A 24,264-nucleotide genomic window follows, 5' to 3' on the forward strand; every position below is an offset into this window, starting at 1 on the left:
TTAAGAAACATTTCTAACCTGATGGCGCGCAGACATGAAATTTGACCTAAAATTAATATGCACATCGATGTTATTATGCGTTTTCGTGACGTCGGTTTCAAATACGAGTATATAGGTACGTTGTCAAATATAGGTACCCAAACAATGCGGAGGGAGTGGTAGAGGGAAATAAAAAGCGGTGAAATCGTGATGAAAAGCTCCCTCTTCCCGCTTTGCTCAATTGTAAAATTGACCGCATATTTGAAACTAACGTCCCCCAAAAATATGATTTCGATATGTAAATCGATTTCACGTCTAAATTTAATACCTTTATACACCTTTATTCCATTTCACTCATTTAAATTTTACCAAAAAAATAAATTGAAGCCGCATCACAGTTCAAGGACATTTGAATTTGTACCTAATTCAGTATGCATCATCCGATTATTCAACCAAGAGAAAGTGCTAATTGATGGCTGCAATGAGTCCCAAACAACCAATATACCTATCATACTTGATCCGTATGTATTTGAAATCGTCTCCAAAACCTCGTCCGAACAAAGGTAAAACATAATACCTATGTAAGTCAAAAAAACTGTATTTTTTGGGGATTTTTGAGAAAAAACGCCAAATCCTTAGTAGGAAAATCTCAAATTTGAGACACTCCTACACGTCAGATCCTGAAAATAATGATTTTTTTGAATTCAGCAGGGTTGAATTAAGCATTGTCGATTGTAAATATCGCGTTCACCGGGGATTTTGTCTTTGTGATCCGAAAGATCACCAGTGTAACTGTTATTCGTCCGATTGCTTCGGATCAGTTTTGCACCATCAAATCAATGAATCATTATGGTACATTAGCATGAAAAATTGTGAAAAAAAATTCTCTTAAAAAATCAAAAACTGCTGTACTACCATGTAGAAAAAAATCGTTTACAAAAACAAAAATGGTAACTTTATTAAGAATTAAAATATATAAAATATTTAACAAAAATGAACATGGGTTCTATAACTTCAAATCAAAAGAATAACAAACATCATAGCTGTAATAACATAAGGTGAATGAACTTGTTAGTAAATATTTTTCTATTGAAAAAAGTGTATAAACGAGGAGTCTCGATATTCTTTAGCCATTCTTGAAATGTTGTAATAAATGTCCCAAATTCGAAATGACCAGGCTCCTGGGGTAACCAAAGTTGTGAATGAAAAAATAATGTTAGGAACCACTGAGTATTATTTTCAAAACCTTTTTTAGTGTAATACCTGTTTGAACTCGATAAATGTTATGGAAGGTGATTTTCCTATTTTCAACTCTCGGGACAGAAATTGGAGAGTTTAGATTCTGGGAAAATTTTGAAACCACCATTTTGAACTGACCCCTTTGAACCCTGCTAAAAAGATTTTTACAGTACATTCGAATCTGAAAGACCTCTATCCTACCAAATTTCCAGCTCGATAAAATTTTCCGCTGGTACCCACTCAAAAATCCATGCATATGTTCTCAGATAAATTGAATAACACCAGGCAACTGCATATTTGTGTTCCGGTTGAAAATAACTTAATCGATACTTTGGACCCTAAAACAAAGAACAGAGCGAGTTTTTTAAATTTGAGTTGTTTTTGTGGTTACTTGAGATGATCAAAGTTGCCCTGCTTCAAGAGTTTGTAGCGACATCAGTATTGTTTTGCGAAAAAAACGTCATTTTCAAATTCTACGCACTTTTTTAAGTAAACTAGGTACTTTCTCCGATTTTTGATTTTTCAAATTTCAAGCGTATACGGAAGATTTTTATTTGTATAATAATTTAAAACTCAAAGCGCGCGACGCTGAGGTTAGTCCACCACGTAATCGACTCCTGGCGCAGAACTGAGTTCACCCAAAGTTCAAATTGAATTTATCATATTTAGAAAAATTAGTCTTATGCGCTTGAAACTTGGAAAATCAAAAATCGGGGAAAATGGTTTACTTTAAAAAGTGCGTAGAATTCGAAAATGACCTTGGTTTTTTTCGCAAAACAATACGGACGTCACTACAAATGCTTGAAATAGGGCGAAAACTGTCATTTTTAATTTTGCAACTTTGACTATCTCTCCTGACCACAAAAACAACTCAAATTTTAAAAAACTCACTCTGTTTTTTGTTTTAGGGTCAAAACTAATAAAACTATTGATTAAGCCCAATTTCAACCCAAACACAAAAAAGAAGTCGAAAAAAGTTCCCTACCTAGTGTAATTTGCATTTGAAACACACCAGCAAGTGCTCGATAATTTTTCATTTAATTTTTCCTGTAACTTTCATAATTGAGCTTTTTTGGGTCTAATTTTAAAAATTGAGTTCGTTGAAAAAAAAATCGTTAAATTCACGTCTTCAGAATTTTACTCAAGAAAGCTCAATTATTATAAGTATGAAACTTACAGGAAAAATTGGAAAATCGGATTTTTGAGTTCCAGGGGAAAATTTTTTTGAGCTCAAAGTTGGTAAAATGAAAGTCTTTCAGGTACTAATAAACTGTAAAAAGCTTTTTAGCAGGATTCAAAGGGGTAGGTTCAAAATGGTGGTTCCAAAATTTTCCAAAAATTAACCCCCCTCCCATTTCTGCCGCCCTAAGGTCGATAGTAGGAAAATTACCTAGCATAACGTTTATCGAATTCAAACAGATATTTTACGTTAAAAAAGTTTCTGAGAAAAATACTCAATGGTTCCTAAAATTATTTTTTATTTTTATTTACAACTTTGGGAACCTCCTAGAGCCGAAAGAATTGGCCATTTTCGTATTTGGGTAATTTTTTTACAACATTTCAAGAGTGGTCGAGTCGATAATTTTCAGGTGTCAAAAAATGGCCTTATTTTGAGACTTCTCCTTTGGATGTAATGTGGCTGAATAATATTATGTACATACATAGGTATTTATAAGTTTAGCTAAATATTTACAATTTTTACAACCACAGGAGGAATTGTGGTGCTTATTGTATTTTTTTAAAATTTAAGAATAAACAATAACAAATCACGAAATAATAACAAAATATATAAATCTGATAACGAAATAAATTATAGAATTTTGCAACAAAAACAAAACTTCAAACATTCACCAAAAATTGAGTCGTTTTGAGCAGCTAATGATTGGAGGACGTTTTTTTTGAGATCCTCTTTTCACAACTTTCATTCCAATCAGAGATTATCATCGTGGGAGGCTATCTTGTGAGATTAGGCTTCTTCATCGTCATTCAATTGACTTTCAACAATGGTTCTGTAGATTTGTTCTCGAAGTTCTACTGTTGAAAATTCATCTGAAACAGAATTGTTATTAAGCAACTGTTTCACAAAATAACAAACATATACACCACAGCTTTTACCATCTTTTTGTAAGGCATGTTTAGGTTGAATTGGATCCCTAATGTTGAAGGAAGGAAATTTCCGCTTTAAAATTTCTACCCACAAACCTACAATATATTCTATTGATGGATTATCAACACTATCGGCATTATTCGAATCAAACAATAAAATTGCTATATCCCTTTTCAAAACATTAATGTAAAAAACAAGAAGTGCCCAATGATTGCCATTCAAATTGAAAGGCATAAATAATTTTTGCAAACCACGATTGTCAAGAAAATCGACACTTTTTTCGGATACATTGCCTCTATGCTCGCGCAGATAATTATAAAATGCTGTATTCAAGACATACACATAGGGATGTGAAGAGCACAGTATACGCAAATAGGCATCAATGATGCTGTCGTACAACCAACCTACTCGAAAATATTTATCATGTTTTATACACAAATTACGTTCATCAGGTGGTAGATCATTTTCTATGGATTTTAAATAAAGTAAGGATATATTATAAGGGCCTACATTGAAGATAGTTTTAGTGAGTTCATTTTCACTATGAATTGCTTGTGTAAATGTTGATGGAAAGGAACCTGAATATTGTAATTTCTTGCGTGGTATTTTACGATTTTTTACAGTTTGATGAAGTTGGGCATTTTGTGTTTGCAATTTTGAATTGGGAGATATTTTAGAAGGTACAGTAAGCTTTGGAGGAGAAATTACATCTGAAGATTTAGAAGCGTCAATAATATCGTTAGCAATTCTTAAATTTTTATACACTTGTTGCTGATCAAGAACATCTAGTTTTTCCAAAACATCCATATGTAGAGTTAAACGTTGCATTTCAGTGAAAGTCTTATTCGCTGTATTTTCAACTCGAATATTTTCATCGCAAGTCCTCCTTTCTCGAAAATGTTCAGTTTTAAAATTACTCAAACCAGCATGGAAATTTGGAGAAGAATCTTTTGAAAAAATATGAATCTTGTGAATGTGCTTACATAGACCAGAAATATGGGGACAACTACATTGATACAAATGGGCACATAAATCATTGCAAGGAACACGAGTACACTTTATAGAACAATGATCAGGAATAGAACATTGATTTCGAAGTTTTTCAACTTCATAAAAAACACTACAGACACGCTGTGAACGAATTTTCCATGAAAACTCATTAATCATAGTAATGACATCACTATCTGAAATTTCAACTCCTAAATTATGAGTATTATCATCACCCAGCTTATCATAGATTGTTGGCATACCCACCTCCTTTTTGTAAAAATTTTGCAGATATTTATTTGCCTCAATAGCAAGCAGTGTATCCAGCAAATCATCTAATCGTCTGTTTGGACAGCGTTTAAACCAGTGTGTTTTTAATTCATTATGATAAGCTTCAACTAACATATTAGTATCAGTGTTAAAGTGCCAAAAAGTTCTGTAACAAAAGGCCCATTTTTTCACTCTTTCTTCATTTGAATAATATTTCTCGTAGTATTCTGCAAATGCTTTTGTGTGTCTACTTCGGGAGTATTTTTCAATAAACAATTTTTGAAATTTCTTAAACTGATCTCTTCTCCGGAGAAGCAATAATTTTTTCAAATCTTTGTATACCAGCTCTCTCACAATTTGATTTTTAATTTTGACCCCCAGTTGTTTTGTCCAAGCTCGTTCTATGTGCCATTTACATAACAAATGTCTGAGCTTCTTGTTTCCCTTCCCAAAAACATCCATGGCAGCTTTATATAATGCTGGATCATCGTCTGTCATAATATAGGAAACTGAGAGATCTGGATGTTGAGTCATAATATTTGAGAAAAGGGATCTCAGCACTTCATAGGTCATCGAATTTGTAATAAAGTGCCCTACAGGATACCCTCTTCCAAAACGATCAGAAATTACCAAATTTACCAAATAAAATTTATATTGATTTGTGCAATGAGTAGCATCAATGCACAAAACTCTATCCCCACTTCCCTCCTTTAATTGCAAATATTGTCTATCCCTTTGAATACCCAATGCAAATAAAGTATTTGCATCAGCAGTTTCATCCAGATCACAGTTCCCTATATTTGTTTGAAGGCCTTGAGGTTTATATACTAAAACTTTGTCTTTATTTTTGTGCACCCAGTAAGCTACAGCAGTTGCATCATCAGTATGCAAGCTTTGTGACTTTTTCAATTCATATGACCAAGAACTAATCTGCTTTGAAGTTGCAAATACTGTGTGTTTCTTTTTACCCTCATATGATTCTTTTTCACCCTGATTTTCTTGGCAATATTTCAAAATTTTCTTTGGATCCATCCCACGTGCTAAATATAACTTTATTTTTCTTTTGAATTTTCTAGGAAAACGATTCCATTTAACATTTTCGAATGATACTTTATGATTATGATGAGTTTTCACATATCTCACCTGCACGTTATCTTTAGTTACATGCACAAACATACGAGATGGGCAAAAAGCATGTGGCACATAGCCCACTTTTTTACGCCTACTTGTTTTACATTTAAAAGGCGTATAGAACCTAGCAGCATCGAACTGACAGGCATAATAAATATATTTTTTATTTTTGTGAAATTTTGCACTCCTATTAATGGCATACATATAGGTGTCTACTTGCTCATCATCTTTCCAATCGTTGAATTCCGAAATATTCGAAAATGAAAGAGATATGATGTCATTTTCAACCAAATGATCTTTATTTAAATGTTTAAGTAATGAGGAGTAAGTTTTAAATTTAGAAATGCACCCATGCTTTAAGCAGGGCAGATTTGTTTTAATTTGATTTTTATTACAAATTTTGAAATGTTTTGTAAAAGATCTTTGAGAGGAATAAACAACACGACAATCCGGACATCGCCTCATTATTTTTGTATGGTAGCAGTGATCTTTATAAACTGCTTCCAATGTACGCTTAATTTTGGGACAATATTTTTTGTTATGGATATAATTTGCTTTACGGTTTAGCATGTTTTTTCCACAAAAGTCACAAAGTTTGGGATACATTGTTTTTTTAATGCTGGGATTCGACTCAGATTTTTTGTAAATGGGGGATTCACTTAGATCAACAACACAATTAATTATATCTTTAGCATCAGTTTTAGGACTAAGCAAATTATTTGGCTCCAAAGGACACTTTTTTTTATGCTTATAAGCGTTTTCTTTAGTAGTAATCAATTTATCACAATTTTCACAATTTTTAGGGTAAATTTTTTGTGTAGTTTTAATCTTATTACTGCCAATGCTGACATTACTATCATTTTTAGCAGTTGTTTTAGGACCAAGCAAATTATTTGGCTCCAAAGGACACTTTTTTTTATGCTTATAAGCGTTTCCTTTAGTGGTAATCAATTTATCGCAATTTTTACATTTTTTAGGGTACATTTTTTTAGGGGGAGATTTTATTGATGTATTATTATGCTCTTTTGAGTCAGATGCTGCTAGAGTGGTTTTTTTTTCACAGACACCAGTCTCATTACAAGCTCCACCACCACCACCACCACCATTAATTCCCTCAGCAGAATACACATAGCATTTACTGTTACATGGTCTTATCTCACTTTTTTCATGACTAATCTGAGAACTACCACCTCCACCTTGTTTTCGCTTTCCTTTGATAAATCTAATTTTACCACAGCTTCCTTGTGCACCTTTCCTCCTCTCACCAATATACTTCTCTCCACTACCCTTCCTTTCAGTACCACTATTATCACAATCTCGTCTTCTCCTTTTTTTGCCGCATTTCTCACGTATAATATCTTCCCCTTGTGAACTTTTACCACTCTCATGTGCACGCTTCTCTCTGCTACTCTCCTGACCTCTGCCACTTCCTTGTGTGCCTCTGACCTCACCACCACCCATTTTTCTTTCACTTTTTTTACCATTGCTGTGACCTCTTGTACTCATATGTATCTCACTACCCACGCATACACCTTCAACACCTCTCTTTCCACTTTCACTTACGACCTCTTTGCCACCCTTTTTTCTTTCACTTTTTTTACCATTGCTGCTACTTCTTGTACTCGTATGTCTCTCACTACCAACACATACACCTTCAACACCTCTGTTTCCACTTTCACTTACGACTTCTTTGTCACCCTTTTTTCTTTCACTTTTTTTACCATTGCTGCTACCTCTTGTACTCACACGTCTCTCACTACTCAGGCATACGCCTTCAACACCTCTATTTCCATTTTCACTTACATCGTCACCTCGCATACCTCCAACATCCTCAGTTCCCTTTCCATCGCCACTACACCCAGTTCCAAAATGCTTCTCGTCTGTAATTCTCTGTTCACTTTTTACATCAGCAGTACCTCTTTCACCTCTGATTTCATTTTCACTTTTGCTGCTGCTCCTGTTAACATCATTTTCATAAATTTTCTTGAAAAAATTCATGCTGGTGTTATTTACAACTTCATCATGCTTATTGATTAATGTACCCAAATGTAACAATACTTCCTTTATGTTTTCTTCTAAGACCTGAACTCCGGGATGCGAAAGGTGAAGGCCATCTATGGATAACAGCTGTCCATTTGGATCACCATTCGGCAATGTGAACGAAGCCCAATTGTTCAGGAAAAATACATTCCTGAGGAACAAAAATGGAAAATAAATCAAATCAAGAATGTATTTCATATCTAATTTTTAATTAAACAGCTACAATTCCGATGAAAAGAAGAACATTAGGAATTTAATCAAGTCCAAAATACCCATGCGCGATTAACCGTAAAAAAATTCAAGAGACATACGAGTAGTGTGCCAAGAGTATTTCCAGGTAAAATAGGTAAAATGCCCTCTGTCCTCGAATTTTTGAAATTTTTATGAAACATTCATTGTTGGGTAATATACCTTTAAAAAAATGTTACAGAGCCAAAAAATCCCCCTCCCCTCTTGCCCAAAATGACGAATATACGTTTTTTTGCGGGAAAAAAATCACACTTCAACAATTTTTGAATTAAACATTTTTAAATTCACCCAAAATATATGACGAGTCGTAGCAACGTGAATTTGTTCAGAATTACTGCCCCCCCCCCCCCGTTTGGAGATATTGATAAAGAAATTTGAAACTGCCATACCTCCGAACGTAATACCTAATTATGGTACGCAAAACTTTTTTTCTTTCAAAAATATATCTGCATGAGTACTACATATAATTGGTATTTTCCCCTCAATTTTTGTTTCAAATTTCGAAAATGGTGAAAATTTAGGACAAACCCGAGGTCCCGGAGGGGCTGGGTGACAGTAAAACGAAATCTGACGTCATATTCGTATTCAGGAGGTTTGGTTCATATGAAAACGACGCCAATGATGTAAAAGTACATAGTTGTATTTCAAGAATAATGAAAATTGAGGAGGGAGCTGAGGCTCTGGCAGGGCTGTGTAAGTGTAAAACAAAATCTGACGCAATATTTGTGCTCAGGGGGTTCGGATCATATAAAAACGACATGAATATCAACACAGCAAATTTATTTTAAAAATTGTAAAAATTGAGTTCGGTGTGAAGGCTCTGGAGGGGGGTAGATGAGTGTGGCAGACAATCTGACAACATATTCGTGTCCAGCGGTATCGAATCATGCGAAAACGACACCCTACTCATGAATAGTTATTTCTCCCAAAATTCCCATTTTACCCCCTTTATGACACATTTTTCCAATTTTTCACCACGGCGCACCTAGGAGTCAAAAATTCATCCAGAAAACATTGCTAGAAAATGATAAACTCGTTAAATAGGTCGAGTGTAATATACAACTCGATTTTTAGCTGCCCAATTTCATATTCACGCCTTTTGGAGCAAATTCAAAATTCTGGAGAAATTTGGAAAATCGCACTGGAGGCTCCAGAACACCTGGAAATTGAGAATTTTGGTTTTTGGGCGTTAGTTTTGGACAAAATACAGCGATTCGCGCAAATTTCGAAAACTTCCTCACAAACTGTTATCCTTTGATTTTTTGGGTTTTTCAATAATTTTGAAAAAAGCTGGTCAAAAAACCACTTCTGAGATTTCACTTTCAAAATCGGCTCAAATGTAGATAAACTCGTTGAACAGGTCGAGTGTAATATACAACTCGATTTTTAGCTGCCCAACTTCATATGCACGCCTTCTGGAGCAAATTCAAAATTCTGGATAAATTGAAACCTCGCGCTGGAGGCTCCAGAATGGCTGGAAATGGTAAAATTTGAATTCGGGAGATTAATATTAGTTTTGGGACTTAATTTGATCATTTTTACTCATTAAGTACGTAAGTACTTTTTTTAGAAAAACATAAATCGCCAAAAACAGTCAATTTTGAATTTTCAAAAATCGAAAAATGAAGTTAGGCAGCTGAAAATTTGGTTTTGGGGGTTTTAGACTACGCTCTTTCCAAAAATCGCGGTCCCGTTCAAGTCGGATTGTTACACCTCAAGAGGTTCCCTTGTGAGGAAATATTTTGGATCGCTGCAGTGGTGCCAATACTTTAAATTTCAAAAAATCGAGAAAAATCACCAAAAAACAAATTTTTTTGATTTTTTGAAGTTGGCAATGATGACGAAAAAATTGGCACCACATACGTTCCAAAATCCCATCACTTTTCGACATTTTTTTTCAAACTAAAATTTCAATTTTTGGGCTACTGACGTTCAGAATTAAATTTTAAATATTCGCCATCTCGCCACATTATGAGTAGGTACCTTGTGTCTACATAATATTGAAAATATTTTTAGTTTAATTTGTTTTTAAAATTTATGTATAAGGCCATTGTACTTGTAAGTTGTGATAGGTAGTTTAGACTTTGTGTAAGAAAGGGATACCATGGGTAAATTCAATTGCGTAGGTAAGTATGTGTTAGTTGGCTGTTTAGAATAGATACCTATTACCTATGTAACTACAACGTGCTTAAAATTGAAAAATTTGCAATTCGTGTAAAAAAAATACTTAAATAATGCGTACCTCTCGCTGTCTGCGATATCTTTCAGTAGACAATTGGTATTAGCCGCTTTCTTATTGAGGTTGTCCCAATCCGTTTCCTTGTAGTGGTTCTGATAACGAGGAATGATTCCGGATATAACAATACAGCTATTTGTATTGATTATCCGGATTCTCCGAATAAGTCCCATATACTTTCGTTGCACCGAATCAGGAGAATCAAACTTACATGGTATGTGATTTGTCCCTAAATGTATGACAACAGTGTCATAATTGGGGAGCGACGCCCAAAATTCTTCTGGAATGGTGTTTAGCTTCATTCCACTTTTCCAGCATTTTGAAATATAAGATGGAATGAAGCTTACAAACTTTAATTGCGAGTCACCCAACAATAGATCTGTAAAAAAAAAAAACACGGGCTAAGTAAGTACAATTAACTTAAGAAAAATTTTAAAAAAAAATTGGAGCCTAACAATTTTTAATGTGCAGGACAATGCTGAATACCACTTCTTTCACGGAGCTTAAAATTTTACATTTTTACATATTTTTTCTCTCTACTTGCTGCAGTTTACAGTGCAAACTATAAACCAGAAGCAGTGCTGTATAGAAACCAGGCACGAAGCAAAGGGAGAGGGGCTAGAGGACAGACTGCCCCCTGGGTTCTGTGAAAGTTGGGAACAGTTGGAAAATAGTGAGAAATTTAAGAAAGTTGGGAAAATATGTACAAAAATTCCAATCCAACAATATTTTACTTTCAGAGTATTTCAAAAATTCAAATTTTTTACAGCTAGGTATCTTATGTTGATTTATCTAGGCAATCACTATATAATATATATATTTTAATTTTTCGTCAAAATCACTGATCTATTCTCAAAATTTTCATTTTTTTTCAAAAGCCTTTCCCCTCGCTTTGCTTAGGCTAAATTGTTATTATTTTTCGCATCAAAATAAGGTTACTGCTGTTTTGCTTTTTGAAATTACAAATTTTGAAAGGCTTTTGTCCGAGTTGCTTTTCTTTTTCATGCTTAAAATTTCAAAAAACTACCTATTGATACAATTTTTAAAATGTTGAGATCTGAAAAAAAGAATTTTCAAGTTAAATTTGATGTTTTTCTACTTTCCGAAATATGTACCAATTTTTCAAAGCTTTTGCTCTCGCTGCGCTCCGGCCAATTCGGTTCTCTTTTTAGTTTTTTTCACGCTTAAAATTTCAAGAAACTGCTGATAAAATTTTTAAAAATTTTAGATCAGAAAAAACGAATTTCTATAATAAATTTGATGTTGTCGCATCGCTCAGGTCAATTTGGTTCTTTTGTACGGGTATAATTTCATGTCAATTCGACCAACGTTTTTGAGTCATGTCTTTCGATTTCGCTCAATTTTTGTTTAAAATAAGTATCTACCCATCCAATCAAAAATGTGACGTCATATTCGTGTTTAGCGTCACCATCACCAAAAACATACTATTTCATGTGTCGCACAAATAAAACCATTTTTTGAACTTTCACCCCATTTGAGGAGGTGCTGGGGGTCGTGGCTGGGGCCCAACAAAAAATATGACTTCATATTCGTGTTTAGCGTTGCCAAAAACATACAATTCGATATATCACATGCACCAGATTTCTTTTTGAAAGTTTCGCCCAAATTTGGGTGGAGGGGGTGCTCCCCACCATTGAAAGATCCCATCTCGAAAATTGAATACTTCGAAAAAGCATCAAAAGGTACATCTATGGAAATTTTTTCAGAATTTTAAATGGTAGCTCCCACTTACAGAGCCATTTTAAATTGAACTTACAATTTGAAAGTTCAACTTTCAACTGTTGAAAATTTCTAAACGCTCAAAAAATTTAGAATGCAATGCCCTTTTGAAATGCGAATTCAGTTTTGATCAAAGTATCGTAGCTTTGAAAGAATGCGCTGCTGAAGTTGAGTACCTCGAGACAATGTGAAAATAATGGAAGCCCCCCCCCCGCCTCATGAGGAAGCTGCCAGCAGGGACCAAAATAATTGCGGGTTTCTAATTTTATCACTTCGTTTGGGCCTGTCAAAATACTGCTTTTAAAAATTTCAAGAATATGAAAATTTAGCAGAAAAATTTCAGAAATACTCATAATACCTACTCAAAGTAAGTACATGAAAAATTCGAATTTTCCATTTTTTTCTGAATTAGCTTTTCAAAATTTTTTGATGGCTTCATGTTCAGCACGTTAAAATTTTGATTATTGTCGGAAAAATGTCCTGATACAACCCCGCCCCCTCACTACGTGTATCTAAAACACCCACTTTTTTCATCAAACTTGGAAATTTTCAGTCGAATCAGTTGGAAATTTTTAGTCAAATCAGTTGGGAGTTAAATGTTTTTGTTCTCCCCCCCCCTTAGCAAAATATCTTCGCTAGTCCCTAGTAAAAACTGAAAACCGTGGGCAGTTTTCGCTAGAAAAAAAATTAAATTTTCAGTGATTCAACTTCTGGGCCACTTCAAAATAAATTAGGGCGCAACATAAAACAATTTTGAAAGTATCAACACGCAACATATAAACCAATGTGAGTTTAAACTTCGCGGGAGGGAAGAAATAAAATTCATTTTATTTAATTTTTTCATCAGTTTTGAAAAGTCTTAACAAGGTTTAAATTTAAAAAATTGCTAATGCGACTTATCAATAAGTTGAAATTTCGCGAAAAATCCTTATTAGGTGTATTTTAATTGAGTCAGCCTGGATTCTAACCCTCAAAAATATCATTCAGTAAAAAAAATTGGGGAAGTGAAATATTTTACATGGAAAATAGGAGAACAGAGGAGCTCTGGCTAAAAATGCAATTTATCCAGCGCGCTGAACTCGTTTATTTTCGAAATTGGGAGTCAAATGGGACAGATTTTGGGTCCGTAAATCATCCGCGGGAAGTGTGGAAAAATAAAATTCTTGGGTAGTGTTGGTATCGTAGATAAGAAATATGCAATTTCCCCACCCTCAGGCGCTTATTTCAGGCTCACGCCTTTTAAAAATTTAGACTTACAAAGGAAATTCATTAAAATACGAGAAATTTACTCTTTTGGGTGAAATTTTATGTACTCTAATGAAGGCATAGGTAAATCCTAAATCGTCAATATGGGTACCGTTTTCATATGAAACGACCCTGCTGATGACGAATATGAAGTCAGATTTGAAACTGCACTACTCAGCACCTACCTAGTGTGAAGAGATAATACTTAAGTACATGTGAAACTGTAATGAAAAATTGAAGAAATAGTTGGTAAGTAATAGGATCTAAATTATACACCTCTCGATCAAGTTGTTGAAAGCGATTTTATGATTGATTCTCATTCTGGACTATTACAAAAAAATTTTACCACGATGCCCATTTTTCATCTCCTCCTCCCTTTTCCGAGATACCTCCACTCAATATTAGAAATATGCGTATCGTATTTCCTATGGCTTATACTTACATACAAAAAAAAATTCCAATAAAAAATATTCCTAAATAACATTTTTGTCTATAATTTCGGTTCGTATCAAATTTTCATTTGACGCAACCGTTGGGAAATTCAAAAAATAATCAAAATTCTTGCTTTCTTGCTTTTTACGAAAGGTTTTGGAAATAGGTATGTAGAGCAAATTTTATCTTAGGTGATAAAATGTATTTCAGAATAAAGTTCTTGTTCGAACGTGTCGTATACCGGCAATTTTTTTCTCCCTACCGCATCCATGTAGACTCACAATCAGCCACCCCTTCCAAAAAAAAAAAAAAAATAGAAAATAAAAATTATTGTTTCCATCAAAGAAATTTAAAAAAAATAGTTGTTCAAATTTGAAAGAATATAGGTACATGTTTTGAAAAATTATTGACATTTTAAAATGTTAAACAACTGAGACAAGTTTCACGGACAAATTTCTAGAATTTATCTATACACGCGAGAAGTTGAAATTTGAAAAAAAAATGGAATTAAATCATCACTCACGCACTACAAAAAATGAAGTTTTTTTTCGAAACGATTAGGTATACCTTCGAATTCGAGAATGGGAGACGAAAACAAATTGATGAAAATTTGCTATAAAATGTTATCGCCTGAAAAGAAACAACCCTTTTTTAAAATTTTTTTGATAAAAACAAGATTTGTATTCAATTTTTTTAGAGAGGGGGATAAGGCTGGGTTTACTTGGATGTGGTAGGCCTAGAGGGTAGAGCAAGAAAAATTGTCGGTAAGTACATATACAAAAACATTTTGTTACCTATGATAAATTTTGTTCTACATACTTTTAAAACCTTTCGTAAAAACCGAGAGAACAAGAATTTCAATAACTTTTTTGAATTTGAGATAAATTTTTCGATTTTGATGGAAAACGGTTGCGTCAAATGAACATTTTGTACGAACTGAAATTAAATTATAGACAAATGTTGTTACTCTAAGGAATATTTTTTATTGGGAAATTTGTTTTCGTATACTTAACCCATAGGAAAGACGATACGCACGTTTCTAATAGTGGGAGGTGGTACCTCGGAAAAGAGAGGAGGAGAGGAAAAAAGAGCCGAGAAAGAGAATCAATCATAATCGCTTTCAACATTTTGATCAAGGGGTGTACAATTGAGATCTTACCGGGGGTGAGCCTAAAACAAACGCCCGGGGGTGAAAATAGAAATTGAATATTTCTTATCTATACGATAACCAACACTACCCACAAATTCGATTTCCCCATACTTCCCACGCATGATTTACGGATCCAAAATCTGCCACATTTGGCCCCCAATTCCGAAAATAAGCAAGTCCAATGCGCTGGGTAAATTGCATTTACAGACAGAGCTCGTCGTAAGCCTATTTTCTATGAATAAAATTTCGTATCCACGATTTGTTTAACAAAATCGTTTTATGTAGAATCCAGTGCAATTGTACTCATGCTAAAATATCACAATTGTAACAAAATAAATACGGTATTGATAATATAAGCATTTTTGTTGATGCAAAATTTTAAGGTATACACATTAATAAATCTCATATCAATTTAGGTAGTATGTAGTTTTTCAAAAATTTATGAACTTTTGAGCCAAACATTTTTTCTATACGTACATTATAATTGGACAAAAATGTAAAATCACTTGTATTTTCGTTTTTATCGTTAAATTTTAACGCACATTCACAGGTTTCGTGTTGATTGTTCAATTTTTTTTTTTTTTAATTAAATGAAATTTAGAGCCCTGATTTTTTGGTAACTGGCGAAGAAAGACAAATCACTGGCAATTTTGTTTTTCTCGAGAAAATTTAATTCACAAGTAGAGTGTTGATTTTTCACTTTTTTTGTTCTACAAATGAGATTTTAGGCCCCAAATTTTTTGGAAGTGGTCAAAAAATTAAATCACGAACATTCATTGTTTTTATCGCTAAATTTTAACTCACATTCACAGGGTTCTTGTTGATTGTTCAATTTTTTTTCAATTACTTAGATGACATTTCGAGCCCTGATTTTTTGGTAACTGGCGAAGAAAAAAAAATCACCGGCAATTTTGTTTTTCTCGGGAAATTTTAATTCACAATTAGTCGAGTGCTGATTTTTCAATTTTATTTGAAAATGAGATTTTAGGCCACGATTTTTTTCGAAGTGGTCACAATTAAGTAAATCACTAATAGGTACATACATTCGTTTTTATTGCGGAAAAATTTGATGAAATTTTGGCTCCAAAATTCATTACAATAGTATACCTTAGAAAGGATTATTAATTATTATGATAGGTACTTACTCATATCGAAGGTGCCACACTACCACAGACAGGAACAAAATTTCAAACTTCCACGGACAGGAACAAAATTTAAAAAAATTTATATTCTTCTCACAAAACACGATCTTTTTATATTTTAAAAAATTTATATTTTTCACACAAAACACACTCTTTTTATAAGTTCTTGTACACGTTTAGCTGATTAATGTGCTTAATACATAAAAATTTCACTCAAAGTGCATTAATATTGTAATTAACTTTAAACGTAATATTTTTTAAAATAAGGTATTGAATAAAATAAAATACCTAATTGAAATATCGATCTCTCAAAGAGGATCAACAGGTGATCTGTTCATGCACCTGCATACGTATGGTATACAACCGCGATCACAGCCCGTAGAGTGTCCAGCTCCAGTGCAGTAAACTTGTTAAACCCGCAAAGAGAAAAACGAGGGAATTTGTTTAATTTCATACATTGAACACGCACTGTCAGGGAGAATTCAGGGCGCGCTCTTCAGTATAGAAGGGACATAATAGCGATGTTCTGTTATCAAGTCACCGTCGCAGGTCACCGTGTCTTTCGAGAGACTCAGTAAAAAGCGATGGCTGCTGCGTTGCCAATAGTAAGTCCCGGACGGCCCGGGTCGGACTCCAAAGGCAGTACCGGGATAGACACCGAAAAAGAAATGATGAAAATACAATGTGAATTATCAATCATCTATTCTCATTAATTTAGGGTCGCTGAGTTCGAATATCTTGACTTGATATGAGGATTCAATTTCACTTTCTTTCTCGAAAAAAAATTCAATCAGTATTTTATTTAAAATTAGGATTCTAATTCAGATCTACTCTTAATCGTAATTAGATATTTATCAGTAGGTACACAGATAAAATTATCATTCAAATTGGATTTCTGAAAAAAAAAATTAAGTACCTATCTTAAGTGTTTAATTCACATGATTGTATTTTCATCAAAAATTCATTTTGATTTAAATTTTTAGCATGAATAAAAATTTATCTCGAATTACCTATTGTACATATTTAATAAAAATTGATCTTTAAAATTTTCAAAATATAAAAGTTGAATTTTACAATTTTGAGTAAACATTTTTTCCCCATAATTACATGTCGAAAGGCATATTAGAGGGACGGAAAATAGTTCTGTGAAGAAACCATTTCTCCGGACTGATTCTGAAAATTAGTCCAACCTTGTCATCATAAACAATTTTTCATTAATGACTTTTTTCTTTTTGTCGTTGAACTGATTTGAAAATATTTATATTATTCATCAAAATTGCGCTGAAACTGAAATCGTGCTACATGCTATCGGCTAATATCCCAAAAGTAATGAAGAAAATCTCTCAAATTTCAAATTACAAGTATAGGAAAAGATCACGGAAGAGATAGTCGACGAAGTGAAGTAAGTGGACGCAGATGATAAATAGGCCACTAGGTATTTTTTATTCAGTACATTTCTCAAATTCAACGTTAAAAATAGACACAGGCCTACTTCAAGATGAAGTAACCTTAGGTAAGCGATAAGATGAATTGGATTTTTCTACACAAGATAACGTTATTGAATTTTTATAACATGGTATAGTTTAATATTCACCTAATCGAACACTTCAAAATCCCTCGACTGGTAAATCAGAAAGTATAGAAAAAAAGATTGAAAAAACGTTATTTTTATCACATTTTTTTACCTAAAATTATTTAAAATTAACTTGCTCGAATTTTTTTGCGTTGTAATTGTATACAACCTAAACCCAACCACGACTGTAGTGTTGAATGATTCGAACCATTAAAATGTTGATGGCACTTTTATTGTATTATATGTAACTACCTACAATAAAAGTGCCATCAACATTTTAATGGTCGCATTTCTTACACAACGCTTGGAGGTAAGTCACGATATGATTCTTGATTCGCGAATTTCTTCAGATCCTCGAAGTGATCGGAAATTGTAATAAACGCATACATCAGCATGGCGGCTGTAAATAATGGTAAAAAAAAATCAGCATAGGCGAACAAAAATAAAAAATAAAAAATTGATATTTGGTAAGAATGGAATTTAAGGCAAATAGGTAATCGTTTGCATTTCTGTTGCGGTTTTCCCGACAATTTCGTCGGTATAGCAGGGGTTCCCAAAACAGCATTAAAATGTCTAACACCTGATTACTTTATTCTTATCTGTTCACTTTGACAGTGCAGGTATATTCTTTCAGTATTTAGCTGAAATGGACAAAGCTAGTCGGCAAAACCTGGAGGTAAGGAACTAAATCGTTTTTTCAAAAATGTCACCTCTTTGAGAGTCTATATTTTCTCTCCTTCAGGGGCATCTCCGAAACTAAAACGTTTTTTGAGTACGTAACTTTAAACTCAAAATGAGGGTCTCTGAAGAATTTAGTCAAGATCTGATGACGTTTTTGGGAGGTGATTTACCCAAATGTAGGTATTTACGAGATACTGTTGGAGGTACCTAACGTAAAGAAATGCCTCCTCCGCATGAATTAGTAGTTACACTTACATTCCAGTAGGTGTTTCAATATTTCAATATATATTACATACTAACAAGTGTGGGAACCCCTGCTTTCCAAAAGCGCAATCTATGCATATTGCATAAACTAGCATAAACGCGCAAACGACGAAAAGCTCAATATACCAACCTACCTATACCTAGTTCAGAGCCAAATGCACAGGTAAAAAGTAGCCTAAGTTGGCGAATTAAAAACATACCTAGGTACGTACAACAGGTACTTACTAAAAGTCACGATATAGAAAAATTGATCATTGCTTTTAAGGGTATCATCTTGGATATTTGCGAGTTGAAAGTAGTCTAAAATGTATGAAATCAGGCGAATCACGTTCGAAATGATTAAAATGATTATCATCCATATTGCAGGTAACAGAAACGATGGGGTTTTCTGAAAAATTACAAGAAGCATGACGATTGAAGAAATTACGTGAACAATTACGTTGCATAAACTTACTTGTTCAACTCCAAGTAGTCCAATGGTGCAAGAAATAGCCAAAATTACCAGACCAAATATGGCATACCCCGGCACTTGAAAAAAAAGTAGGAAAATTTGAAATCAATGTTATACTTACGTCTTACATATTATGGAAAAAATAGGATATCACAATTAATTGTTAGATGAGTCGTTATCGTTTTAAGATGAGCTATTTATTGTGGTAGGATTTACCTGAAATGGCTGAACTGCTGATATGTAAGGCGAAGATGGCCCCTTGGATAATAAGCATCTATCGCAAATATGGAGTACAACTTGATAATTTACTCAGATACATATAGGTACCACAAAATGTAAAACTAACGCAGAAAACTTACCACAGGAAAACTTAAAATTATAATTGAACCAGTTCTTCGAGAAAATATGAAACAAAACTTCTCGGCCATTTTTAAAAATGTTTGGAGTTAGCACTCGAAGTAATAACACAGCCACTGTTGAGAATCGTATTCTCTACAAATCGAGAGTGCGCGTGTGTAAGCGTGCGTGTATATAAAACCAGGTTGGAAAAAGGGTTAACTCAAAATACAGTCGATAAATCGTATAATTTTCATTTTTAGAAATATGATATTCGAATATAATTAATGAAAAATATAGGCGGATAAGAATAAAATTACGGTTTAAGTTTAATCGTGAGATGACAAATCTGAATCTAAATTAAACGATGCGAATACTTTCATCTTCTTCGATCCGGACCTGGGTTAACCTAACGGAAACAAATAAATCTCCGTTAGCTACATATAGTGTGAGCAAAATAATATCATGCAATTTTAATTTAGACAAATTTGAAATACGTGGCTGAGGGGGGAGAGGCAGGTGAAAACTCCGAAATATATACGACACATAATATGATCAATTCGATCTAATATCATTTTACTCACCATTATTATTCTTGAATGAAGACGATGAAAAATGGAATTGGATCGCGATGGTATAAAAGTTCAATAATTAAATAAATAGTAACTGCGCGATTCGCGAGTTCGATTGTTTTTACTTTTTAGGCTAAGTAATAGCAATACACGGAATGTCTTTACGATGTGACAAATCGACCGATCAACAGAAGACAAATAATACATCTGAAATCTTTCCTTAAATCCTTCGAGACTTCGAGTAAAATATAATTATTTAAATGCAAAAAGTGCGCGTTCTGGGCAGAGCCAATCAGAACGCTAGAACGAGGCAGTGTTACCAAAGTATAATATACAATATGTACAGGTTCGACAGGGTCGAGTCGACGTTTTCGACATTCCCCCCGCCGAAAATTTTTAAATTTAAAATTTTTCATTATGGTCCCGCCGTAATTGCGAGACGAATCGGTGGTTCAGAATTCTGAGCCACAATCTGAGGAGAATTAATATTAGCAGAGACAGTTTTTGAAGTAGATGGAATATTCTGAGCAGTATCGAGTGTATCATTTCTTTCACATGCTACCTCTAATGGGTACAGTTGGCGAATGGATCTCATTATAATTTTATTATTGTTCCTAACGTATGCTAATGCTTGGCGGCGGTCAAGCTTTGTAATAGTCCCTATTGTCCAATCCGCTCGCGGAGCGTGGGGTTCTTCAATAAGAACAATGTCTCCAACCGAGGGAGTGAAACGAGACGTTCCCCTTTTCCTCGGATGGGTCCTACGGTGTTTCTCCAAGAGAGAGACTAAATAATCGTGCTTAAAGGATTCCCAGTATGCATCTAGGACCTGGGAAACGTATCTCCAATTTTGTTTCAATTGAGCTCCAGTGTCTGACACTGGAGGTTTCGAAATCGGTTCGCCGAGGTCCGTGTTGATATTAGTTGGACCTAATTTTAAAAAGTGGTTTGGGGTCAGAATTTGGATTGGTTCGTCGGACACATAGGTCAATGGCCTGCTATTCACGATATCGGACGCTACTGCAATGGCAGTTCGGAATTCTTCGTAATGCAATAATTGGAGACCATATGATTTTTTCAAGCTACTTTTAATCAGACCATTCAATCGTTCATAGGCTCCACCGAACCAAGGCGCATAAGCGGGTATAAAATGCCAATTTATATTGTTTGAGGTCGCAAATGCCTTGACCCTGTAGTCCTTTAATTGCACAATATTATTCCCTACAATAGGTTGCACGAATTGAAATGTAGATGCGTTATCGGAAATTATTACGTGAGGTACACGGCGAGTTGTCGTGAATCTAAGTAGGGCTAAGTAGCAATTGTACCCTGTCAAGTCAGGTACCAATTCTAAATGTACCGCTCGTGTCACCAGACACACAAATACTAAAATTTGAACCGAAATGGTTTGGCCGAGATTGTTTTTCACAAAGAAGGGTCCAATATAATCGGTGCCTACGAATAAAAATGGCGCAACCGTAGTGACGCGAATTTCAGGAAGGGGAGGAATGGGCGGCAATTCGTAACTGCCTCCTGTCCACCTTCTACACGTAACGCAACGTTTTAATACTGATTTGACAAGTGATCGACCTTTGATGACCCAGAATCGTTCGCGTAATTTCGCTAGAACGTGATTGGCACCTACATGGCCATTTTTCTGGTGAATTTCGCGTATGTAACCAGCTGTGGCAGAGTCTTCTCTCGGAAGAAGAATTGGCTTAATGGTTTCCTTAGGTAAATTGCATAAGGTCAATCTGCTACGGCAACGAATAATATTGTCATCATCTAAGAAAAGGTCTAAATTTTTCGAGGCTACTTTATTCCTTTTTAACAATTCATATTCGGTTTTGAAATATTTTTGCTGTAGAGAAAGTATGAGAAATTTCTCACACAATTTAAACATTTCATTTGCAGGGGGTTCCTCAAAGTTAGGATTTTCCTTGTACAGAGCAGAACGTACGACATATTTAAATAATTTTACTTTAGCTGACCAGGTGCCTAGTTCAAATTTTTTCTCTAGCTCTTCAAGCGTAGGGTCTTTGACAATTTGTTCAGAAACAACCAATGTGGTAATAAATTCACCTTGCCGTCTTTGTTCTAATTTGGGCTCGAATGTGAGCACATTTTCAGGGGGAGAGGGCCAAGATTTTGGAAAAACTACCCAAGATGGGCCATTCCACCACTTTTCCAATTGCTTGAGCGCGGACGGAGTTTTCCCCCTGCTGGCATAATCAGCTGGGTTGTCTTCCGTAGGCACGTAGCGAATCTGATCAATAGCAGATTTTCTAATTTCAGTAATTCGATTTTGAACAAATGGCGGCAAAATTTCCATCGAATGAAGCCACTGTAATACAGTAGTGGCGTCTGTCCAAACAATAGTTTGGTCAATCGGGTATCTAAAATTATTAATTAAAAATTCGGCAGTTCGTTTACCTATCAATACACCTAGCAATTCTAATTTGGGAATAGACAATGCATTTTTCGGAGCCAATCGTACCTTGGCAAAAATCAAGTTGGAAATCACAGCTGACGTAATTTTGTCAGTACAAATTAAATAAGCGCAACAGGCGTATGCCTTCTGAGAAGCATCGCAAAATATATGAATAGAATACGTCGTTCGTTTAATTTTCAGACCAATATGTCTGGGAATTGGAATTTTTTCAATTTGTAAAATTTCGGAACGTAATTTTATCCAGATGGCGACCATTTCGTCAGATAATTGTTGGTGCCATTGATACTTAACTCTCCAGCATTCACGTAGGAATAATTTTAATTCAAGTAGACAAGGCGAGAAGAATCCCAACGGATCATAAACTGAAGCCAGAAAGCTCAAAATATTGTGCTTTGTGCCCAATGTGGGTAAATTTGAATTTAATTTACAGCATAATACATCCTGTTTTGTGTGCCATTCAATACCTAAAAGTGTCACTACATTACTATTTTCGAGTCTAGAATCAGCTGGTAAGGCCCTAATTACCCTTTCTTCATTAGACACCCAGTCTCTCAAATTCATTTTAATGCTACGTAATTCCTTGCATAAAATTTCGAAAATTTGAAGTGCTTCAGCCAAATCATCCACACTTGTAATAAAATTATCGACATAAAAATTTCTCAAATTTTGAATCAAAATCTTGAGGTGAGGTTTACTAGACAATAAATCTTTAATAACCATATTCAATAAAAATGGCGAAGCATTAACTCCGAAGAGTATTCTCGCAAATCTAAAATAAAGTAAATTGGTTTTGGATAAGGGTTTATTAATATCCTTGATCCATAAAAATCTAGTACAATCCCTATCCAATTCGTTGAGTACCATTTGAAGAAATGCCTTTTCAATGTCAGCACTCAGGGCAACGGCTCCGAGCCTAACATTGATCAGGATTCCTATAGAATTTTCAACGAGATTGGGCCCTGCATGAATTTGATCGTTTAAACTCTCGCCGCTCTTAGTTTTCGCGGATGCATCAAATACGACGCGTAATTTATTTTTCTGAAATATCCAACTATGAGGTAAATAGTGGACGCGGCCTCGCTCGCTCTCGTCGCACATAGGGTCAGGCGGAGGGGCGATTTCGATAATTTTTGAATTAAATAATTCACGAAAATATTCGTCACCTTTAAGTAGGGTTTCGGAGTTCGTAGTGTTTAATAAAGAATTGAGTCGGCCTAGAGCAATACGATAATTTGTTTTCAATTTAATTCTTTCAGATTTCCATGGAAATCTCACAACATAGCGGCCCTCATCGTCCCTATACGTAGTATTTTTAAAATTCAATAAAATTTGCTCAATTGAGACAGACTTTTCAGGGTCCTCAATGCCGATGGTTTCCAACGACCATAATTTGGAAAAATCAGTATCAGAATTATTTTTAACATTTTCATCAGAATTTACAGTCAGTGAGTGGGTCGAAGTCAGAGCTTTGGCCTTAGAATTGTATGAGAATTTTCCAGCAGGAATCCAGCCAAAGTTGGACTTCAACAATATGCCATCCTTCAATGGAATATTTTTCGAAGAATCAATTATATTGTAATACGAATCTGAACCAATGAGAATTTGAATTTTTAAATTCTTTTGATAATTGTCAGCAAGCTTCAAATGTGAAGGAAAGCTTTTTAGCAATTCGCTAGGTGGCGGTTCGAGAGCGGCCACAATTTCAGGAGTACTAAATACATTTAATTTCACGAATTGATGAGATGAATTTTTTAAAATGATCGTCAAATTTAGCGAGTCAAATTTAACCGGTACACTATCTCCGAAGCGAAAACAATTAAATTTAACCTGTTGAGTGAATTTTAAATTTAATTCGTAGACTAATTGGTCTAAAATATACGAAGTTTTGCTACCTGTATCTAGCAGACAGCGCACCTCTACCTCCTCAGCAGTATCAGGATTAATTAAAGTACAAATAAACGTTTGAAGAAAAGTGTATGAATTAATGT

At 34.5% G+C, this 24,264-nt stretch overlaps 1 protein-coding gene across 4 annotated transcripts in view; it reads right to left on the minus strand.

Moving 5' to 3' along the window:
* Positions 1-872: 872 nt before the first annotated feature.
* Positions 873-24,264, minus strand: part of LOC135840339 (uncharacterized) — a 28,042-nt gene continuing 4,650 nt past the window's right edge. The window contains exons 1-8 of one of the 4 annotated variants that reach the window (XM_065356822.1): positions 19,837-20,216; positions 19,276-19,661; positions 19,133-19,190; positions 18,920-18,993; positions 18,691-18,853; positions 15,951-17,920; positions 10,245-10,617; positions 873-7,904 (exon numbers count right to left, since the gene is read on the minus strand). In XM_065356822.1, coding sequence (XP_065212894.1) covers positions 3,185-7,904; positions 10,245-10,617; positions 15,951-15,954 — 5,097 coding nt within the window. In that variant the 5' untranslated portion in view covers positions 15,955-17,920; positions 18,691-18,853; positions 18,920-18,993; ... (1 more) ...; positions 19,276-19,661; positions 19,837-20,216 and the 3' untranslated portion in view covers positions 873-3,184. Of the gene's footprint in view, positions 7,905-10,244; positions 10,618-15,950; positions 17,921-18,690; positions 18,854-18,919; positions 18,994-19,132; positions 19,191-19,275; positions 19,662-19,836; positions 24,259-24,264 lie in introns of those variants that run through there. The other 3 variants (XM_065356821.1, XM_065356823.1, XM_065356825.1) reach the window with 3 other exon arrangements.

The sequence above is a fragment of the Planococcus citri genome, chromosome 3 (genome assembly GCF_950023065.1).
Source record: "Planococcus citri chromosome 3, ihPlaCitr1.1, whole genome shotgun sequence".
NCBI lineage: Eukaryota > Metazoa > Arthropoda > Insecta > Hemiptera > Pseudococcidae > Planococcus > Planococcus citri.